At 42.1% G+C, this 24,043-nt stretch overlaps 1 protein-coding gene across 1 annotated transcript in view; it reads left to right on the top strand.

Moving 5' to 3' along the window:
• ERBB4 (erb-b2 receptor tyrosine kinase 4) overlaps positions 1-24,043 on the top strand; it is a 981,920-nt gene that overhangs the window by 693,461 nt on the left and 264,416 nt on the right. The window contains exon 5 of the mRNA XM_044978382.1: positions 14,846-14,911. Within this exon, the coding sequence (XP_044834317.1) occupies positions 14,846-14,911 (66 nt within the window). The remainder of the gene's footprint in view (positions 1-14,845; positions 14,912-24,043) is intronic.

The following is a 24,043-nucleotide window of genomic DNA, read 5'->3' as shown; positions in this document are numbered from 1 at the left end:
TTCAGGTGAAAGTGTATCCAGGAAGTTTATTTTGCATTTGTTAGTCCTCATTTCCTCTTGGCTGGAAATGTGCCAAAAATATCCATGGTACCATGACACACACATCCACATCCACACAGACACATCCCAGCAGTACAGAGGCATGCAAAAATATAAAGTAATGAAAAAATACCCTTCCAACTTCTCATCTTCTTTTCTGAAGAATCTGACTTTATTTTAACAACGGAAGCTGCATTCTCCACCACCCTGCTGATCACTGCTCTGGATGCATTCTAATAGCAACCAAATGATATCTCATCTTATTGTCCGATAATTCAGTTATTGGTTTTTGGTATGAAATTAGGCCAAGAACACCACCAAGCTCATCATTCACTTGTCAATGTGGCTTTGAATTTTTTTTTTTTTAGGGCCCTCTGAAAATCTGCAATAATGACATTGGAGTTTCTCACACAACATTCTGCATGATCACACAGAAAGTACTTATAGCTCTAGCCTCAGATTCTCACCTCTAATTATGCTCCTGTCAGACTGGATACATTAAAAAAAAAAAGTTGTTTATCTTTTTGCTTTGTCCATTGCTGTTGCAGCTAAAAGATGTCCAGCATAATCGGTGTTTATTAATTACATTAATGTGGATGCAAACGTGTTTTGCATATGCATGTGTAATAACCTCCCACCCAGAACACAGGAGGGGGAACCCCCTGCATATGTAATTGTTGAACTTACTAGGATTCTATGCGGTTGCTCTGTTTTGTTGTTTCTGAGCTCAGGAACCACAGCCCAAAAGTGCCTATCGTGACATCCCAGAAAGAATAATGTGAGCAAGTTGTGCCGCAAGATGGTATTGCTGCTCGAGGGGGTCTTTACCTCCAGGCCCCAGCTGGCATACGTGCATTGATTTCAATGAATGTGTGCAAGTATCTGTGGCTCACACATGGGAAATATATTTTTAATACGAGAGACTCCCAAGGGTCTGTTGATCTTGATGAGTCTGCCAAGCAGTAGGTATAACTTGACCTAGTCTTTTAGTCTTCTGGCTGGGTTTTCCAATTTGCTTGGGACCCCTAGCTCTGTATTTAGAAATGCATTTGATGCTGCTTGGAACTAATTCTCCATAGCAGTGGGGGGAATTCCCTTTACATTGCTCTGTGCTAACAGCTATAAGCAGTAATAATTAATAGCTCCTAATTGCTTAATCAGAGTAAAGTTTTAGACCATGTCATGTGTGAAGGGTTGTTGTTGTTTTTTTCTGGAAGACTAAATTCCCTATTAATATATTGAGTCAGAAATCTTACCTATTGTGTCTGTCTCAGGGGGGAAATGTTAGTATCTTTATTATCCCTCTTTCCTCCTCAAGTCTCTTTCTCTACTCATTACTATGGCCTGAAGACATTTTCCTGTAGCAGCAGAACAGTAACGTTACAGTGAGCCTCCTATCAGCCCTGCGCTGTCAATGATAAATATGAATCCACCGGCCTGTGCCAGTTCAATGCTGCCAACATGATTTTTTTTGACTTTTCATTTATTCTCTTATGTCTGGTGGTCAATCACTTCTAAGATCAGCTCTGTCTGTTGTGGACATAGCTAGCAATACTTTGTAATTTAGGAATTCTGCACAGATTCCTCTGATCCAGTCAACACTGACATGCTTAGGGTTGTCCCTATCACAAATTACATACTCCATTGTTAGCAAGTATTCTGTTTTCCTCAATGCAGGTTGTATTTTATCTCCAGTTTCCTTTTTTTTTTAATACTGTCCCTCTAGCTCTTTCTTTTCCTGTCTCAGTGTGTATATCTCTCAGTTTGTTTTCATTACACATACGTATTTCCCTTGTCAGTCTGTTTTCAGCTGCCTGTGTCTGAATCTCTCTGTGTGTGTATCTCTCTCTCTCTCTCTGTGCCTATCTAGAGAGGAAGATTAGTGGATAAATAGAGGAGTAGGAGAAGTAGATTCAATTTTTCTGTCTTAAAACTAGTTGCTAGTTATGCTTTTATCCCTCCAGATGTGTGGATGGTCTTGAGGTTCTAGAGTAGGGTAAGTGAGCTGCCCCCAGAGAGTCCAGGCAGGGAGATCGTAACCCCAGCATGGAGTAGAGCAGTGCTCTTCAGTGGGATCTCTGCTGGCCCACAGAGCGACATGGGCAGATCCATATAATGGACAGATCAACTATCAGCCTACAGGCTGCAGTAGTGATCACAGAAGGGGCATGCAGGTGTCTTATACTCTTCTTCTAGTTACAGGGAAATAGTCATCCTTCATAATCCCCATGCAGGTCCTCAGTACCAGGGGATTTATTTAGTGTATGCACAAATGATTCCATCAGGCTTCCTGGGTCTGCTGTGGAAACAATGGATTATGCTGCCAACTGCAAGGTCAGGTTCCACCGATCCGACTTGCCTGTTGTCAGTCACCTTATCGAAGGATTTGTTAAAGAAAAGACTGAGCCTGGTGAGCAAGTTGGATCTCAGGAGCAGTCCCCTTTTGAAAAACACTTAGCCCTGGTCTACACTGCGGGGGGAGGAGAGTCCATCTAAGTTACACAACTTCAGCTATGTGAATAACGTAGCTGAAGTTGATGTACTTAGACCCACTCACTGTGGGGTCTTCACTACGGTGAGTTGACTGCTGCCACTCCCCTGTTGACTCCACCTGCTCCTCTCACCACGGTGGAGTACAGCAGTTGACGGGAGAGCACTCGGGGATCGATTTATCGCGTCTAGACTAGATGCGATAAATCGATCCCCGCTGGATCGATCGCTGCCCACCAATCTGGCGGGTAATGTAGACATACCCTTAGGGACAGATCCTGAACTTTTGCTCTGTTGAAATTGGTGTTATTACACCAATTTACACCAGCTGAGGATCTCTCCCTTAAACTTTCATGCCCTGTATTTTTTTACGTAGCGACAGAGAGAAAGCAAGTGGTGTGTTTTATAGAAGATGAGCCTTCTATTTTACCCGAATTTTTACTCTCACTCTCTGCAGACATGCCTGTTTTTCCCTAGAGAGGAAACCCTGAAAAGTGTGAATCTCTCCATTAGGTAATTAACTTTCAAATCAATAGCAGAGATCTGGAAACTAACACAAGGCTGGTAGAAAATGTAAAATGATTTTTACTTAACAAAGGAGTGTGAATGAATAAACGCATGACAATAGGAATTGTTAGACAAGGACATGGAAAGCGTTACAGGCTGATAAAGGCAGAACAATTCATCACAACAATAGTATCTTTAATTCCAGTTAATACCATGCAGCAGTGTTTGAATTATATTTTGATTTTGCTATCAACTGTATCTTTTCATACATAAAACTAAGTAATTTTAGTTGCTTACAAAAACAAAGTGCAGCCCTATTTAAACATAGTGTCATGTTTAAACAATGAAAAGAAAGAGATGAGGCATCTTAAGGCAGAATATATTGGGACCACCCTACACATCTGGGACATTATGGCAAGTTATGGTTGTATGGTTCCGAACTTCTTCATTAAAGCTTAGGGAAATAGTCAATTTCTTTAGTCAGATTTTCAATTAAGGTTTAGTTTATAAGTAGTTTATAAAGGGCTAATAAATTATTCATAGATGTTTTAATCCATAGTTAATCGATTATTTTAAGTTGTAATATAGAGGTTAAAAGATCAATAGGATACTTATAACTATGGCTTATAACTGTGAATAGCACCTGCTACTGAGGTGCTTATAAGCATCCATTACATATGCTACTCATATCAGTAACATGCTGATAACATCCATTAGTGATTTATTAACCTTTTATAAATGGAGACTTCATGTAAAGTGAGACCACTTCTTCTCTGAATTCTACTGCATTCTCTTCTTTCCCATTTTCTGGGTGAAAGGAGTCTCCTTAAGGCAGCTATGACAGTTGACAAGGAACTGTGGAGGAACACTAATGATAGCTTGGGCCTAGGAGGAGAACATCAGTTTTCTTCTCTTGTCAATAACAGCCTTTTGTAGCTTCTTGTCATAATAAAGTCTATCTTGATACAAAGGAAAGCTCTTCTCAGTTATTGGGCTAGTGCAAGGTGGAAGTATCCTTAGGATTTCCCAGTCTAGTGAGCTTCTAATTTCTGTTGGTGGCATTGTCAGTTGGTAGAGCAGACGGAGTAAGCTGTTGATAGATATCTCCCACAGGGGTAGCCATGCATTGGAAGAGTATGAAGATTTCCTGCCCCAGCCTCCATAATGAAAGACATGTTGCATTAATATTGACCAAAGGGAAATGACTCCTAAAATCATAGAACCATAAGGTTGGAAGTGATTGCAAGGGTCATCTAGTTTAACCACCAGCCAAGATGCAGGCTTCGTTGTTTATAAACCATCTAAGACAAGTAGTCAGTTTTCTTCATGGGATTTGCCAGAACAAAATTACTTTACATGCTCCTCAACAACTCTGGCCTTTCAGCATTTAGATTAAATACAAATTAAGTACAATTATGCAGTCCTGATTTTTGCCCCTCACTCCTCTTGTGTTTCAGTGAGTGAAACTTCATTATGTATGCAGAACACCAGTAATATTCTGGAATAGAAATGGAGCTGACATCACTAGATGTCTCCTTCAGACATTTTCATCACTAGGGGCAAAGAAGGGACCACAGATTCAGGCTCCTCTGGAGGCTGCCTTTTCATGTGTCACTTAGGAAACAAAAGTAGATTGGGAAACAGATTTTTTTTTATTGCCTTTGGTAATGAATGACAATTGAGCAGATGGGCAAGGTAACCACTTACAAGGTAAATTGCTTGAGAATTTTTTTCTTGGCATCATATATTGATGGCCAGGTTCCAGCTAATTGTTGAGAGCCAACAGTTGATTGCACAAAGAATGTATGTGATGAATGATCAGATCCAGGCTTTCTCTCCCTTGAATAAGGCTTGATCCTGCAAGGTGCTCACCACTGACACTTGAGGATGCTCCGCATCTTGCAAAATCAATCTCCTAATCTGCAAAGATTAATGGAGAAAATCATAGGAAGGAAGTGTGATTCCTTACCTAACCCACCTTGCTATTAAAAAAAAACAAAACACCCCTCCCCAAAACCCCCCGTCAAGGATACTTGGTACTCTTCCATGCTTTAACATTTCTTTATTGAAGTGAGCCTGCAAGGAGTCTCCCAGAGATTCCATCTGCTTCTCGGAGGTTTTTGGTTTTTATAAACACGGTGAGTACAATGAAAGGAATTGCCTACTTTATTTCCCAAATCTCTGATCTGAAAAACAGTTCTTCATTGATGGCTCACTGTGAACTTTCTAAAATCTACTCATGTCCATCAAGACCCTTTCTGAAATTCATTGTAGTGTGATACATAGAACTACAGAAGAACAAAAGACTATGCAGACATCTCTGTCCCTGAGGCCTGGTCTACACTGAGAGGGGGATCGATCTAAGTTACGCAACTTCAGCTACATGAATAACATAGCTGAAGTGTCTTCACTGTGGTAAGTCGACAGTTGACGCGCCCCCATTGACTCCGCCTATGCTTCTCGCTCCAGTGGAGTACCGGAGTCGACGGGAGAGTGGTCAGTGGTCAATTTATTGCATCTAGACTAGACGCGATAAATCGACCCCTGCTGGATCGATCGCTGCCCGTCGATCCAGCGCGTAATGTAGACATACCCTCAGTGAATCAGCAGACTTCTCTGCAGGAAGGTCCATATTTTTGGATCTGGGGACAAATTTCAAACAGCTGACGTTTGGATGGATTCTTGCAAATCCTTGCTCATATGGATACCTCTTAATCTCATGAGCACTCCAGTGGGACAAGTCTCGTGAGAGAGAGTTCCAGAAATCAGATCCTTAGAGGACAACGTTCTTCCCTGAGTTACACTTGTGCAAACAAACCCACTGTAGTCTTTGTAGCTGCATGAGGATAACTGAGGGCAGAATTTAGACCAGTACTTGTTCATGTTGAGAGAGGTCCAAGGTTCTTAACGCTAACAACTAAAGAGCAAAATGGACAAGCCACTCTTTTTATTCCCCGTGTATTTGATATCTGACCTTCGAAAGGACTTGTGATAATTTAATTCAAAGATGTGCTGTCTACATGCTCAGCTTCTCATTTTGCCTGTGTAACTGAGAGAAGAGAAAACAATGAAGCAGACACTTTGAGCTCCCAGTGAGAGAAAAGAGAGCTGGCAGCCTCCCCCCTGCTCTCCTGTTAAATATATCTCTATTTAAATGCAAATTATCGTCTGACACTGCCAAACAAAGTCATGTAATAGGAAGCAGACAGTCTAGTTAAAGTTCTTTAAAAACGACTTGTGAACATGCTGAATCACGTTTATCTCCAGGATGGAAGGAGCTGGGTGAATGCATTTTTGGTTCCATACCAAGGATCATGTTGGTGCCAAGGAATTTGAGATGCAAAGACTTTTATTCATATGTGGAGCTTTCACAGATCTCAGCATGCACAGAAGTGTAGGAGGACTCATTGGCTAGGGGTCACCTGTCATGAAGCCTGAAGCTACTGTTATCTCACCACAGATGTCACTATGGCAATGAAAAATCCAGTGGGTACAGTAAATATAGGGTGGGGATAGAAATCAGAAAAGGAGAGGGGAAATGAAATCTCATTCTGCTTCTGGGATATACAATTAACAAATGGTCTGTATGTATTCTAAGAGTTCAATAGATATAGTCACAAGACTTCCATGAGCTTTCTCCCTAACCATTTTCTCTAAACTCAATGTGACATTAGGTACAACCATAAGCATAATCTGCACTGCCTTGGGAATAACTCTGGGATGCGCTGTGCCACAGAGATACACCTGTGAGTTGGCTTTCCTCACCTGCTTCCCCCTCATTCCTATACCAGCAGCAAATTGCAACTCTCCCTGCATGGGCTCAGATGCATTAGTTAAGAAGTGTGGCTGTTGTATGTGGAATCAAGACTTTGCCCTCCTGCTCTGAGGGAGTGGGAATAAGTAGGTTTACAATATCCGCTGTGTTTGATATGCAGGAGCCAATATCCAAGGGGCATAAGGCAGGTTCCTAATACTCCTTACTCAGTTGGATGGGTCTATGGACCTATTCACCTGACTGAGAGTCTCTTCTGTTAAAAGTTTCCCACGTTTGCTGTTTGCCTCAGCCTCGTTTCTAATTTCCAGTGTTATAAATCAATTTAGATTTATTAGCTTTCTGCACAGGACTCCAGTAGCCTCTTAATAATAATTATCGTTATTACTGATTAAAGTTGCATTATTCATGCCAGATGGAGTCCCCATCCTGTCAGCCAGAATGAGTTTGCATTAGGTAGTTATAATGTGTTTGTGATCTAAATAAACAGATGGCAGAAACTGACAGGAAATTATATGCTGATGATGTCAGCAACAATGCTTTCCAGGCATAATTGCTTTAAATGAACTTCAGTCCAACAAAGAACTGTTACTTTCAACAAGGTAGTTGGCACACACTGTGTAATTACTGTACAATATAATCAATTGTGCCATCAACACTGTGTCGAAGAAAAACTCAGTTCTCGCTTTTCGTTTGGGTGCAGCAAAACCAAATACTTTATTATTTCTCCAGTAATTACCATGGAGGGAGAGAGTGCCATAGGACACAGGGTCACCCCAGTCCTGGACAGGTCTCTCAACTGGTAAACAATCACAGCAAGCCTTTATACCTTTTACAGACAATTTCTAACAATAATACAGACAGTAAAAAGCAACAAATACATTTTGTTTATACATAAGCTTCTCTGCTATCTCACTAGAAAAACAAGACTGCAAGACTGCATATTGCAAGGTCGTAATAACTTTCACACAATTCCCTCTGTCTTACATTATCTTGCTTCCTCACGTCACCAGGGTCACAGTTAACCTAACTCATGCTAACTAACATTCATTAAGATCTCTTTAAAACCTTGTTAATTATTTACTGGCTTCCACACTCCCCCCTTTTGTACTTCTAGTACAACAAACAATTTCAACTCTCAATTCGCATGAAACCATGGACTTCAGATTCTACAGCAAACATGTCAACCGTCATGGGACGTAATGACAATGCATGATTAGAATGAACATGAAAGGTATTGCTATTCTTACGTTATTTACAACAACAACAACAATAATATAATCCTAAATTAACTAACAACATTACAAACAATAACAATCCCATAGGAATAATATAATGGGGCTGTTGTACAATTGCGAACACAAAGCACAAAACATCATACCTAGTACATAAAGTAAACACTCTATAAGCTGTATGAAAGGCATTCCTTCCAGCTTGATATATATTCTAAAGCATGGGAATTTGCCCTTGCAATTCAGAGATTCTTAGAACCTTTGGTAACAATGAAAGCAAATTTTGAAACCGATCAGGCATTATTCTAGTCCAATCAAAATATACCTAAAATCTAAGAACTACTTGCAATATTTTATCTGCATTCTATCTACATTCTATCTGCATTCTATCTGCAGGCCAGTAAATGATATAATTGCCTGCAGCAGTGGTAAAATCAATATGTATATCCCATCAGGTGTTATTCTAGGGGTACTGTCTATAAATCAGGTAGGTATACCAGGTGGTCTAATTTCCCAGATGTCTCGGTAAATAATTCAGTTCCACATGCATCCTCCCCATGGACCCAGCAGGATTCGGTATGTGGGAGCCCACACCCCCTAACTGGTCCATATGCTTGGAAGGAGCACTGCGAATGTCCACACTTCCATCCAGAAAGTGTCCAAGTATGTCTTCATGACCACAGATCAGATGGTACTCCTGACGTGTCTGTAAGGGCAGTGGGCCAAGTCTGGTCCAGATCCCACTGCAATGCCTTCCCAGCCTCAGTGATATTCAATACCATCTCTGTCAGTCTCCTTCTGGGTCATAGAACTAAGGGTGGAAACGACAATCTGGGTATGTAGAAAACTGGATAAGGGCAATGTCAGTTAAAATCCAATTAGGGAGGGCAATACATACTGAAGGATTTATCCAGAACACAGGGCGCAGCCTGTAGAATAAACCCCAAAATCCAATTAATACCACAGTCCCAAGCATGGGTCCCACAAATTTCTTCCTGCCAGAATGTAATTCTTTGTTTCTTCACCAGGGTCAGTTCTCAATGTCCTTTTCAGTCAGGAATTCCTGGACTTTGGCAATGTCAGTGGAGTGAGTGCTTCTTCTTCTTTCCCAAAACAATTAAGGTTCAGCATCCTACAGGGGAGAGGTTTCCAGCACATATCACCCTGTAATAGCTGTGCTTTTTCTAGAAAAGTCTAAAGGCACAGTTGGTCTGTCAGTGGACAAGGGAGCTTTTTCCCTGCTGTCCAGAAGCACAGTAGAACTAGAAGAAAGAATAGGCTAAGCATCAATAGGAAAATTCGTCTGATGTGGAGGGGTGTTTTTGCAGTGAGAATCCTGGGTCCAAGCAGTCAGTCTGTGGCACTGCACAGCGGTGTCGGTAGTCAGCAGGACTTGGAAAGGGCCTTTCCAGCATGGAGCCAAGGCAGTCTTTCGCTGATGGATCTTTATGTAGACCCAGGCTCCTGGTTCCAACGAGTGGCAAGGTTGCACAGGATCCTTTGGTAGTGCTTCCATCACCTGTGTATAAAAAGACTTAACACATTTCATTAGTGCCTGACAATATTTAAGCATTATGTTATCCAGCAAATGAATGTCCATCTGAGCTGGGGTTAGTGGGGATGCAGTTGGTAGTCACATTGGGCGTCCTGTCAAAACTGCATGAGGGCTGAGTCCAGTCTTTCGATTGGGAATGGCTCTCATACACATCAGTGCCAAAGGAAAGGCATCTGGCCACTTTAAGTGTGTCTCAGCACAAATCTTGGCCAGTTCATTTTTTGTAAGTCCCGTTCCGGCGTTCCACTGTCCCAGCAGACTGTGGGTGGTGAGGGCAGTGAGTTGCACATAACCCCTTTACAATCTGTCCAGTAAAATGAGTTCCACGACCACTGTTGATAGTCACAGGGATGCCAAAACGTGGTACAAAATCTGTAAGCAAAGACATCTACTGTCCTGCAGGGAAAAGCTTCAACCCAAGTGGTAAATACATCAATTAAAACTAATACATATTCATAACCACAACATTTAGACATTTAAATAAAATCAATCTGAATATTTACAAAAGGTCCCAAGGAGGAGAGTGGGCTGGCCGGTGCACACCAATCTCGTGTAACTGCAGCAAGCATTCCCCCCCCCCTTCTCTTGGTAGGCAGCCAAGTGGTGTCCTTGACTGGGGCCAGCGCATGTTAGCCATTCTCTTCTTGGCTTTTTTTTTTTTTTTTTCATTTAACCTACAAAGGAAACTTTTACTCTTCAATTATACACCTTTTTCATACCATGAACACATAAACAGTACTGTTATACAGTACAGAAGTATTATCATTCAATGTATGCCACATATACCCTTTCACTAAAATAACCTTATTACAGAACTTTGGAAGAACAAGCCAGGACAAGCACACCCACTTTGAGAAGTCCACTTAATATAACTTCTAGTCCAATAGCTATCCACCATCCCCAGCCCTCTGGCTAAAAGTCTGAGGTAGCCAGAAGGATCCCTTGTACAATATGGGGAGTGGGTTAACTTTTCATGTCCTCGCTTCCAATTAACCCTGTCAGTATGCAAATTTTAACAACAATTCTCAATTAAAAGATGTGGCCAATGTAGTTTCTTTCTCTTACTTAAGAAAATGTATTAGACTTTAGTATATCACATTTTCTGATGTAACCAAACACTTTGTATTCTAAATTGAACAAAACAAGTATCTGCATCTCAATCCAACATTTCCGCTTGATATCAAATCAGACCATCTCATGAAAATATTAAACACAACAATTCTGGCTACGAAAAAAAAACACAACAAGACAGAACATAGAACACACAACATAATTTTTTACTGTGCCAGTAAATCAAGGTACGTTGAATGCTGTGCTGCTGGCATTAGTTTTCTTTGATTATCTGAAAGACAAACAGAGGTCCACCCCGTCTGGGCAATTAAATACTTAAAATATACAAATACTCTTGTTGATTCTAGGCAAAACAGAGGAATTACCCCATATTTTCTCGTATGTGTTTCTTAGACAGCCTTGGTTTCAGAGGCCTTTACCTTATCAGTTAGTTAATTTGCAGTAACACAGATTATTTCTGGCTTGCTTTTTATTTCTTCTAACTCCTGCTTTTAAACACTGAAAGAAAACATCACCACTTATAGTGCCTGTAGAGCCTAATAAAATTTTCATTACATAGCACTGTATACAGTCTTCAACTGATTTAACAAAATTAGGCACAGCCAAATTATTACAATCTAATAAATTTATTTGCCTGAAATTATTTACAAACAGTTCAAAGACACCAAAACTGTTCTCTTAAAAATCACTCGCTTTTCCCTTCCAACAGCCACTTTACCAATTCAAATCACCATTCCAAATATCCTCTTGAGTATTTGAAATCCTCATGCTTATATTCACTTACTCCTTCTTTCCACTACACCCTCAAAAGTTTCCAACCTGTTTTCCAATCACTCTGTCTGTTGCCTGGTCGCCTGGGCCCGATCCTTTTTTCTCGCTGAATCGTCCCGTCCATGGACACTAGCTTGTTCCACAACCAGTTTAGCTAGGATGGTGAGCTTCTCAACTAGCCCCACCCTACTGGTCTTTTCCCCAAAATATTTTTACTCACAAGACTACCTGAGTCCTCCCTAGTAAGACTTGCCACCTGGGCAAAAATACATGGCCATTCACTTAACACATAATCCAGACCCCTTTGGGGGTCTACCCAGAGACCCACCCATTTGTCTGCTGACACTTAAACAGAAAAGAAAATTACACAAAAAGCAAAAAATTACAGTCTAAGCCAAATTTTTCTACTTCTATTATATTGTCCGCTACGGGGGGGCGGGACTGTAAAAATCTCAGGACAACCTCAGAGCTTCATCGCACACATGGCTTCCACCCTGAGGAATTACGAACGAGAAGTTCAGTTCCGCTCACACACCTAACGCCCAAATGAACAGAGCAGAAAAACATCAGTAACCGGTTAAACAAAACAGAGCCAAAGCTAAATAGTGTTTCCTTATTCTATTAGAGCTCACCTTTAATCATGCAACCAACAATACCAAACAAAGCAAACACAAAATAACAAGGGTAAACAGAGAGATGGTGTAAATTCTGCAGGGCCCCCCCATTATTAATTGCACACCAAACTGTGACAAATTCCTGTTACTAATTTATCCCTCATGTCAGGTGATCAGACTGACAGAGCATACAATCAAATTTTAAAGCTTCATTAAAAATAATAAAACAACAATGGAGAGTGTTGGGAATGCTCCCACCTCACACAGGAAAACATGAATGCCCCAAGCCTTAAACCACTTCAATACTCACACATGTCTCACTGGGAAGTTAAGCTTTGCAAATATAATTCCAATTCTGTAACTTGTACAGCCTTTGCACTTAGCATAGTCCGCACTGATTCATGACCTTGAAGACAAAACAACTTCTCCTTTATCTCAGGGCTAAGCCGAATTTCAAATTAACCCGTTCCTAGACAAATTGCTCACACTGTGTCAGAGGCTTTTCTCTGTGATTAAAGCTCCACTGAGATATATGATCTTATCTAGATTGAAGGTACCTTCTAATGGGCATTGTTTAAATGAATTTTTCACGCATGTACAGATTCCAATCATTTAAATACCTGCAGATTTTAGAACCATAATGTACGTACATGTAATATGCTGGGGTACCCTTAGGGGGTGAGGTGGAATATTTAGACAGTCCCTTACCCATTTTCCACTCACACAGGAGAAACTCACAAGGAAAGGGGAGGGAAGATGGGTTCACACACTCCTAGACCCAGGCAGCTTCCTCGCCGGACAATGCCTGGCCGAGTCAGCCCACTGTGGGTCGGATCTCCTAAAGATCCACTAGTTACCGGGCTAGCCCGGTAACAGCCACTCACACTGGTGTACACACACACACACCAAGGCCTCTTTTTCTTCCTTTTTCTTTTTTCTTTTTAACCCTTTTTTTTTTTTTTTTTTTTTTTATCTCTTTTTTTTTTATTTTAACCATGATGCATCTTTACCTGGTCCGGACCAATACCATGAGGCGGTATGACAACCCCTCTTGAGGCGGTAAAAACCCCTCAGCACCGGTGCATTCTAATGCATTTACCTATGCATTTACCTTATGCATTACCTTATGCATTTACCTTGGCCAACTCAGCAGTTCCCAGTACTGCTATAAACTAACCTTATTGGGGCCTCTCCCCAATACCACTTTGCATCTGATCCTGCTGCACAATCAATAAGTTCAGATGGCGTGAGCCCAACAGAGACAGACGTCCTCACGGAAAGTCCTCCTCCGATACCCCAATAGAGATTTCAAAAGGTCTCATACCTCTCATGTGGCGCCATGGGGTTCGAAGGGGAATGATCCGTAGTAGCCGTCTGTGGGTCCGTGGGCGTTGCCATCCCGGACAAGCCCCCAAATTGTCGAAGAAAAACTCAGTTCTCGCTTTTCGTTTGGGTGCAGCAAAACCAAATACTTTATTATTTCTCCAGTAATTACCATGGAGGGAGAGAGTGCCATAGGACACAGGGTCACCCCAGTCCTGGACAGGTCTCTCAACTGGTAAACAATCACAGCAAGCCTTTATACCTTTTACAGACAATTTCTAACAATAATACAGACAGTAAAAAGCAACAAATACATTTTGTTTATACATAAGCTTCTCTGCTATCTCACTAGAAAAACAAGACTGCAAGACTGCATATTGCAAGGTCGTAATAACTTTCACACAATTCCCTCTGTCTTACATTATCTTGCTTCCTCACGTCACCAGGGTCACAGTTAACCTAACTCATGCTAACTAACATTCATTAAGATCTCTTTAAAACCTTGTTAATTATTTACTGGCTTCCACAACTGTATACATGTCAGAGTGGTGAAAGTGGGTTTCAAGAACATAATCCTTAAGACCTTCTGACTTTATGTGAATAAAATACCATATCTTCCCCCAAGCTCTGTTAGCCAAGTAAATAACACTTTTTCTTTGTGGCTAGAACTTCAGGGTTCAGAGTGTTAGCACAGGGATGTGGTCCTGTTTGATCTGTCAACATTCCCAAAGTTTGTGTATACAGAAGAGTATTGCAAGTTAGTGCTATTAACACATTCATGGAAAGGCTCCCATTCACTTCAATGGGCTTCTGGATCACGCTCTAAATGGAAGCTTGCTTAACAGATTTTCTGAGAAATATTTTATGAAGAATGAAAGAGTCCTCAAAAATGACGATAGGTTGCTTTCAGGAAGTAAAAAAAACCAACCTATTTAGCTAATAAAACTGTCCATATCTTTTAACAATGATTTGGCCATGTTTCTTTATTAGTCACTCAGTTGCTTGCCTTTTTCCCCAGAAGTTTGTTTGTTTGTTCATTTGTATTGACTTTTATTTCTGTTATGGGGTTCAGATGTTTTTGTGTGCCATTTCTAGCAGCGGCATCCACCAGTGACGCGAGGCTGCATGGATCCAGCATAGACCATTATGTTCACTGCTTGGGAGAGTTAACGGTGAAAATATACTTAGATGTTCCCAGTCTGGTTTTCTCCTCTGTAGAGCAGCATCTGTTCTCAAGATCCACAAATTATTTTTATATATTTAAGAAGAGGTAGTAGAGTTAGGAAATTAAAGTGCCAATGTCATGTGCCTCAGCCATAGGGCTGGCTACTTAACTTGACTCTGTTTTGCCAACCCCAGTAAGGCATATAAATCCTCATATCACAACAGTAGTGCCTCCCTTGAGGAATCAGTAGAGGCCCAAGATTGAAGCTGAGTTTCTAACTGATCTTTATTTGTTTTCACCCTGCAGGTGGGCGATGCCACAAGTCCTGCACAGGCCGATGTTGGGGACCCACAGAAAACCACTGCCAGAGCTGTAAGTATGTGAGGACAGGGAAAGAAAGGCGTGGGAAGAACTGTAAAAGGGATTCTACGGTTTCCATTTTAAAGGGATATTGTCATGGTCTTTTAAAAATAGTTTTAGCTTTCTAAGTGTCTCGTTGTGCTTTCCCATCTAGCATTTTTTTCCCCTGTGTTTCTAATGAAGCTTAAGCCAACAGGCTGCTTCTCTTCTCTGCTTCCCAACGTAGGGCGTTGCTCTGGGGAGTATTAACTGCGACTTGAGAATGCATTGGAGCAAACACAATAACAAGAATGCAAAACTATGGACTTGATCCTGAAATCCTTAGTGAGGGCCCTATCCTGCAAGAAGCTGAATTGGCTCTAAAATCCTATTAATTTCAATGGGAATGTGAGGATATTTGTCCCCTTGCAGGATTATGCTCTTGATAAGCATCTCAGGGTGTAGTCCATTGTATGTAGGTTCTACTTAGATGGCCAATAATGGAGATTGTTTAAAAGAAGTTCTTTCCAGGGGCAACAGGGTCTTCCTAATAATTGGGGATGCCACAAGGCCCTGCCCCCTCCGCAACCCCACCCCTGCCCCTCTTTCCCCCCGAGGCCAGTCCAGAAGCCAGAGCTAGGCTGGGGAGCCAGGGCCCTCCACCTGCCTGTAGTGCGGGGCCGAAGAGCAGCCCCCAGCCCATGTCCCTGGCCTCAGGGCAGGTGGAGGGTCCGCCACTACACACGGATGCCTGCATGGCTCATACCATGGCCCGGCAGCGGCTCTTCAGCCCCACAGGCACCTCCCTCATGCCAGGCCAGAAACCAGAGCCGGGTCCGGGTAACAGCCGCGTGGGCAGTTCTCGGGAGCCGCAGACCCTCCACCTGCCCTGGACAGGCAGACATGGACACGGGCCCGGGGCTGCTCTCAGGCCCCGTCCACCCTGAGCAGGTGCAGGGTCTGCAGCTCCCCGCAGCTGCCTGGGCTCCTCGTAGGGTTGCCAACTGTGACTGAAGCCATTCCAGGAGATACATTTCCCCCAACATGACTACTATAATTTTCTTAAAATATCCTATTAAAATCTCCTGGATTCCTTTCAGTGGTCACCAGGAGATCGATGCCGACTCCAGGAGACTCCAGGCCAATCCTGGAGGTTTGGCAACCCTAGGTCCTTGGGCCACTCTTACCAGGGCCAGGTTCCAGCTTCCAGCCTGGCTGGCGGGTGGGAGGAGGGGGGAACTTTGGGGGAAAAGGAAGGGCAGGGGGGGCAGGCCTATGCCAAAAAGTGGACGGGCCAGACCCACCCACGTTCAAAAATGGGAAGGCCATGGCCCTGGAGCCCCCCCGGCAGTGGCTATTTAAGACCTAGCAGGTGCAAAAATGATAACCTATTGTTTCTTTCCACTCTCCCCACAAGGAATATCTTTGTTTGGATGTGTGGCTAAATCCTTAGATGTTTCTATTTTATTTAAATATTTATTTTTACTTTGCATTTAAAATTGTATGTGCTCATTGGGTTCCCTCTTCCTAGGAAGTCAACTTTTCCCATACATTTCCACATGTGAGCCTGTCTTCTATGGTTCCATTTGTGCTCTGGGTCCAAAGGCAGTAGATATGAGCAAAGGACTTGCAAAAATAACCTACCAACACACACATGCACATGATACCTGATTCTATCATCAACAGTCCAATAGTATCCACCTCTGTTTAACTGGCTTCATTAGAAATATCACCACTACTTGCACACATTTAGGACTACCTTCATGCAAGAGGTTATAAGAAATTGGAAAATGCTAATTGTTTTACAGGAGAATTTTACAAGAGGAACAAAACTAGTGTTCCAAGATTATTCTAACATTGTCTACAATGAAGAAAGGGCCCAAATGACTACTGTCCCATGCACTCTGCACTCCACAATACTGCACCAAGATTTGATGTCACTCAGAAACATCTGGATCCAGATATTTGTGGGTCTTAGCTGACTTCTAACTCCACCGACTTCAGGTTCCTAGAGTTTTCTGTTCTGTCTTTGTCCACTGCACTGAGAAGAATCATATTGACTACCATCAACCATAAGGATTCACCTCTCACATTGCCACACACACAAGGCATGCATGCAGTAGCTGATATCTCCATACTAGTTACTTGCTTCTGGTTTAGAAATGCCTTTGTTGACCCCACTGCCATGGTTCATAATGGTGAAGGCTCTCTGATCACTCTGCCAAAGTTAACTTCTTTCCCACAAATGCACAAGCAAAGTCTTCCACTTCAGATGGAATTGACCTATGTCAATAAATGTGTTTTTGGCCCAGCCAGTTTATGGGAACCATTGAATAATGCACCAGGTACAATGGTATTCGAAAGAGCTTGATCTTTGGTCTGCCCTGTAGATCATGCTGGAACACATCTTTCATTTTCTGACAGCCTTTTTGATTGCAACTTAAGAAGTTAGTGCTGAAAAAAGAACTTAAATCAACGTTTCCCACTCAACCACCTGGTGAAAAAGTGGACCTTAGCCGGTCAGGCACTGTTATGCATCCAAGCAAGTTCCTTTCTCTATCCTACATAGGACTGTTTGTCTATCAAATGTATTAGTACCCTAATAGCCTGGATAAAAATCCAGTTTTGGGGGGACTTATCTTTTGAATGTTTGGTTGTTCACCCATCACTAACCCCAAAACAGATTACTATAATTTCACTGTAGCTACAGCCTTGGGTCCTGATCCCTGCAAGAAATGCTCTAACTCTGCATAGTGTGGGGTCTTATTAATTTCAATAGGACTTGATGTGGCTGCAGAAGTTCGTGTTGCAGGATGCCAGCCCTAGAACTCAACTACTAAGCAGAGCTGCTTTGAGATAAGTAAACTGATTTGGTGGATTAATGTAGTAATGCCAGGGAGAGAGAAATTTATCTGCAATGTTGCTCTGAAGTTGGAAGCTTAGCAGAGCTATACAGTAGGTTTACTATTTGGAGAGACAACCATCTTTCTCTTTACAAGGACTGAGCAAACATATCTGAACACTAGGGACAGGCCAAGGCATAAAAGTGGCTACCAAAATAATAAACGATGAAAAAGGGAAAGTTATCTAGGCTCCAGAAAGATCTAATTTGAAATAGCAAGTGTAGACCCTTTTATCTTTAAGCACAGTATCAGGATAGCTCCCTGCAGTGTCTGATTATCAGGGACTGCAGTTATTTTATCTTTCACACTTCTCTATCCCCTATGACCTAATGTGATCATTGGTAAGCACTTGTTTTCTAAGGAAAATATTGTTGCATATTAAACTGGCGATGGGACTTTTAAAAAACCTTTTATGCATTTTACACTAATATGGGCATTTATTGCTTGACTTTTGTTTAATCATAGAAATACACACGTAGGGACCCAAATCAAAAACCAGAAAACAACTAACACCACACTGTTATTACTTTGATCTCTGCTTAAAAAAAGCACTTGAATTTTCAGTCTGATAGATGTTATTTTTGGATGCCACTCATCCCATTCCCAGTTTGTCTCACACATATTTTATGTACCCTAAGCTAGTATATTTGAGAATACCCATATTTCAGATGTATGCAGGAAGACGCTTCAAAAAGCATTACATCTTCAAGCCTAAATATTTTGTTCCTGGAAACAGAACTCAAGGAGGGCATATCTGCATTTTAATAATTTCATTTTTTTAATTGAGTCGCTAAAGCAAAAACCCTAATGAGCCCCCCTCCCAAGTTAAGATTTAGATTATTTTCCAAAAAAAGGGATAAAACAAAAAGATCTTAATCCTTGTCTTTCATTTCAAATTACACCAGGGGGAAAAGCAACAGGATAGTTTGTTCTTGAATGAATATCATCCACCTAGTCTACTTCTTGTCTTGCCTTCCAGCTGTTTATATCTCTCTATCTTTAAGTGTCTGGTACACCACCTGTATCTATATAAATGTAACACATCCATTTACATGTTTAAGAGGACAATTAATAGGAAATTATAGATAAACTGTTGTCATTAATAGGTAAAGAAGGGATAATTTCCAGATGCTGTATTGTGCAATTAATTCATTTTCTTAACACTGAAAATGTTAGTAGATATTAGCAGCAACAAACATTTTCAAAAATAGCTATGGATTCTGGGTGCCTCAATTTCAGGGGAACCAATTTAGCATGGCAAGTCTGATTTTCAATAAGCACTGAGCCCCCATCAAACTAAAAAATACCCAAACCCTTTTATAGTGAGACACTCCAAAATCTGGGCATTCAAAAATCACTACTCACTTTTGAAAGCCTTTCCTTATTTTTATTGTCCTATCTACTCTTGATGTCTGTGTTGTATTCTTCCCACGTGAAAGGAAATTGGAACTGCTGTAAACTGAATACACTATTTTATGAGCTGTGTGTGTCAGGATGGCACTGTCCCTTTAAGAAGGAGTAGAGACAATGCACCTGTGGCAGGTCAGCTGACCCCACCTGAGCTTAAAAGAGGGCACCTGCAGTTAGATAGGGAGAGACCCATTGAGGTGAGCCTGAGAGACCATGAAGAAAGGAGAAAGAGCATGGACATGTGGCTCTCATTGCCTGCTCCCTGGAAATAGGGAGCCCTGGAGAAACTAGGACTGCCAGAGTTCCCTGCGAGGGAAGACGAAAGGAACCTGAGGACTCTAGGGGGAAAACCCCATGGAAGCTGTAGCCCAGGATGAGTTGAGGAACTTTGTTTTTGTTGATTTGACTCAAGTTTGGACAATAAAACTGTATAAAAGAGACTGGAGGAGTGGCAGAGAGTCCTTAGCATGTTGGGGAGAAGCCCTGCCTTGTCCCAGAGAGAGGAACAACCTTAAACTGAATACAGTTTAAATAAGAACAACCTTAAACTAAATACAGTTTGATCCTACAGAACACAAAGGAGGCAAATAGGCTTTAAATCAACCCCCAATATAAACATGCCCGTAAAGGGATGTGTGTGAATAGGTGTTTGTCCCAGGTGTAATTGTATTTACAGTCTTTGTGCAACAAATATGGTTTGGGAAAAGAAGGTGCTGATGCAGTAAATATCCACATAGTGCAATGAAAATCAAGCAGGAGCTGGTGGGGAGAGAGGGAAAGAGCTGAAGCAGCAGTCTAGATCAATCAGAGTAACATAGCGCTTTTGCTAGGAGCCAGCATCTTTAATTAAAATCCTTGTATTTCACTAATAACTTTGCATGTTCATGAGGCTTTCTTATTGATTTTGGTTACTTCCCATTTTCTCTCCTTCACAGGTTTACAGTTCCCTGACATAATGTAAAATTAAGGGAAACATTAAGATAGACTGATTAATTGCACACATGTGTGAAACAAAGCAACATCCTGCCTTCCCCCTTAATATGAGCCTCAACCAATTTTCTTGTCATTTATTTATCATTTGTGTTACAATAGTGCCTACAAGTGTCAGTCATGGACCAGGACCCCATTATGCTAGGTGCTGTACAAACAGAGAACAAAGAGACAGTCCCTGCCCCAAAGAGCTTACAGTCCAAGTATAAGCCAAGAGACAACAGGTGGATATGCCCAGAGGCGGTGTAGTGTATAACAACAATGAGACACTATTGGTCAGAATGCTAGGCTGTGGTCTAAAAGCAACTGACAAGTAGCCCCCTGCTCAAATCTTTATCCATTTGCATGTGTTGGGCACAAATTTGGTGTTATCCCTATTACTTTGCAAACTGGGTTTCAATCTTGCAGTTAGTTCTATACAGGTGGATCCTTTGCTCAGCATAAACAAGACTGCCTTAGAGGATCTGACTACAGGATTGGGGACTGGATCATTATTAGTAAGACTCTCCTCTCAGTTTCACTGGTGCAGCTTGGAGGCGTATTTGGGCCTATTCTCAGCAGAATGGCCGAACGTCTGGCAGCTCACGTGATGCTTCTGCAATTGACAGCCTGGTTGTGCCTGCCGGCAGTTCATCCTCAGTCTCAGGTACGTGGCTGAACTGCTGGTGGGAGCTGTAGTTGCACCTTTGGGTTGCACCTGTGGCATCAGGCGCCTTCTGTCCCACTGCTGCCCAGCGGCAAGGAGCAGCCTGAGGTGGCAGCGTCTAGGGGAACGAGAGTCAGCAGCAGCAGCACAAGGGGAGTGGTCTAATGTTGGTGCCAGGCTCTGTGATGCTTCCGGGACGTACCTTGTGTTGTGAGGTACCTTGGGTTATGAGGCACCTCGCTACCATCTCTCCTTATACATTTATACATACAGTTTAAACATGTTATATACACACACACACACATAACTCCTTATATATTTTCTGTATGTATATGATTATAAGGACCAGTATGACACAGGCTTTCATTAGAGATCTTACATGACACTCTTTGGTGAACTAGTATGTAGATATCAGATCCAGGGGATCCCTGTAGCCCTGATGCACCTCTGTGCCCTAAGCCAGCTGGCACCAAGAGGTCCCTGGGTCACAGGCACATGCCCTGTCTCTTTCGCACACTCTCTCTCACTCACTCCACACAGCTGCAGCGGGTTCCCCCAAGGAAAAATTGCAAACAGCCACCCCTATGCCCTTAGCAGCAGCATCCTTCACCCCTTGACCCCTTCCAACATTGATGCCATTAAAATTATCTAGAAATTCCTCTTTAGAATTGGACATTCTAACAGTTCTGATGCACATGTAATGTGCATACCACAGGATTAAAAAGTATAGACCATGACCTTTGTGTAGCATGAAATGTTGGCATGTTGACTTTCTTGGTAAAAGTAACAGAGCTGGTCAGAGAAACTTTGCTAGAACCAGACTCAGTCAGAACTTTTCAGTTAATCCAAAACAGTTTTGGAGGGAAATGTCCATCTCCGAGAATTTCATACTCTGTGTTCCTATTTGGAACAAAGCCAAATGTTGAACTCTCAAAATCCTGCATGAAACAGAATTTCCATCCTCTGCGTAGGTCTAGTACCAATTTAAAAAGTCAACCCAAACAAGGTTTTGTAAACAGTACTATAAATTGTCAGTTATCAGGAATTGAGAATGTTTTCCAACACGAAGAGCATTACAGAGGACAGATTCAACACATACCTCACCTTAAACACATGGGTAGTCCTTCTGAGGTCAATGTGCTTACGTACCTTGCTGAACTGGGGCTGGAATCCTCTAGATCGGTGTGTGTGGTCACTGTATGTTTGATGAGATAACATCCTGAGGAACTACAGTCTCTTAAGAAGCTGTGGGGTTTATACAAAAGCAATATCTGTATCTTCCTACATAGCACAAGCCTTAGAAGGCTGGGGTCATGCTCCATTGCCCTGATCAGGAGAAGATTTTGCTTGCTACATCACACTCCAAAAATTACTTGTCCTGTAGCACTGGGAACTGCTGAACAGGTGTCAATGCTCTTCTCGCCTCCCATCCTGCTGGACTCTTTTTGTTGGGCCTGCCTTTCCCCAGCATCATTCAAATGATGCTCCCTGTGGGACCCCTGACAACCATAGGCTGGAGGAAATAGCTGTGTGTAGCCCGTAGGGTATGTCTGCACTTGGAGTAGGGGTGTCATTCTCAGCTCAACGAGACATACTCGTGCTAGCTCGCATTGAGTAGCATGCTAAAAATAGAGTGTAGCTGTGGCAGGGCAAATGGTGGGAGGGTCTCGCCACCCCGGGTGTGGGCCTAGGGTCTCTGATGGGAATCACACTTCAGCTCCAAATGTAGACATACCCGTAGAGGGACAGAGTATAGGTCTTCGCCAGCTACAATTAGCTGCCCCAGGGCTGGGAAGAGGGGAAGTGTCCTTTCCTTCACTTCCCCTCAGTCCCAAGGAGAGTGGTGTGTGTGTGTGTGTGTGTGTGTGTGCGGGGGGGGGGGTGGACATCTGTACTTTCAGAGTGGGCTCCCCTAGCCTTCTGCTCCTGTCAGGATCCTCCCCCACAAAGTGGTGCACTCCCTCCGTTCTTTGATCACTGTTTTGGGAGAAGAGGAATTCTTGGCCCCTCTCTTTCTGGTGAGCTGTGCAGTCGAGCTGCCAGAAATACGTCTATGTATTTAGGCCAGTTGGACCTTTTAAATTCCTCCTTGGCTGACTGTCAGCAAGGCCCCTCTAGATAGGAGGCAGTACCCATAGCAGCCTCTCTAGCTGCGTAGCCGTAATGGAGACGGTTTATGTTGCCTGTGTGGCCTGTTTCCAACTAAGGAAGCACTGCGTTTCCATTCATAGAATTTCCTGCCCATAGTTAAGTTGGGGAGCACCCAGGGTTTGCAACTGTGCAATGAAAGACCAGGATAAAAGTAAAACAAAAGCCCATCAAAATTTCCCCTCTACTGAGGAGATGCGGTTCATATTGTGGAGGGGAAACCAGAGTTAGTGCCGTTAACTCAGGAATTATACTTACTGTTGAGTGATGGTGTAGGACTTTTTCACTGACCCTTCCCAAACTACACAGTCCACATGGCAGTAAGCAAAGGGCAGGGAACAATAGAGCAGAGGCAGCACATCTCCTGCTGAATCTCCCATCACACCTGGACCAGCCAATTTATCAAACTGGTCCATGGGTCAGTACTTCCGTGAGAGGGTCTCAGAGAAAGTCAACTTTCGTAGTCTTAACAAATACAGCCAGTCATTTGTAATGAGATTTTTTATATAATTCCCACATCAGTTGATTTTACGATGCCATGATTATTAGCCTAGCTTCCTGAGGCCACGGTAAATAGATTGCTTCACCGTATAATTCAGTTGATTATGTCAATCATGTTAATTTTCTACTTGCAGCTAGTTTCAGCCAAATCTTTGAGTTTTATAAAAAAAAATGTTAAATTGTTATGGAGAGAGCACAAGGAATTTTTTTAACAGCATTGCTATAGTTAAAGGTTATAATGTGTTATCATATGTGCCTCTTTTTCCCAGTTTTAATATTTTAAATTGCATCAGCCTGAAGTTTGGCTCCCAAACTCTCAGCTGTAATGCAATTTGCTCTTTTTTTTTTGTTTAATACAAAACAGTAGTAAATCCTTAGAGCTTCAAAAAAAATATTTCTAAAAACTACTTAGATCTACTTTCCAAGGCTTTTTAGTCCAGTCTCAACAACAAAACTGGGCTATTTTTTTTAAAGTATAATTTTACATAATGCAGATCCAATTAAAAATGGACGCTAAGTTGCAGAGCCATCCCGTGGTCCAGCAATAAGAGACTGATTTCCATTACT

This window comes from Mauremys mutica, chromosome 10 (assembly GCF_020497125.1).
Source record: "Mauremys mutica isolate MM-2020 ecotype Southern chromosome 10, ASM2049712v1, whole genome shotgun sequence".
Taxonomy (NCBI): Eukaryota; Metazoa; Chordata; order Testudines; family Geoemydidae; genus Mauremys; species Mauremys mutica.
The sequence above is the reverse complement of the archived record's forward strand: the minus strand, read 5'-3'. Positions and strand labels throughout refer to the sequence as shown.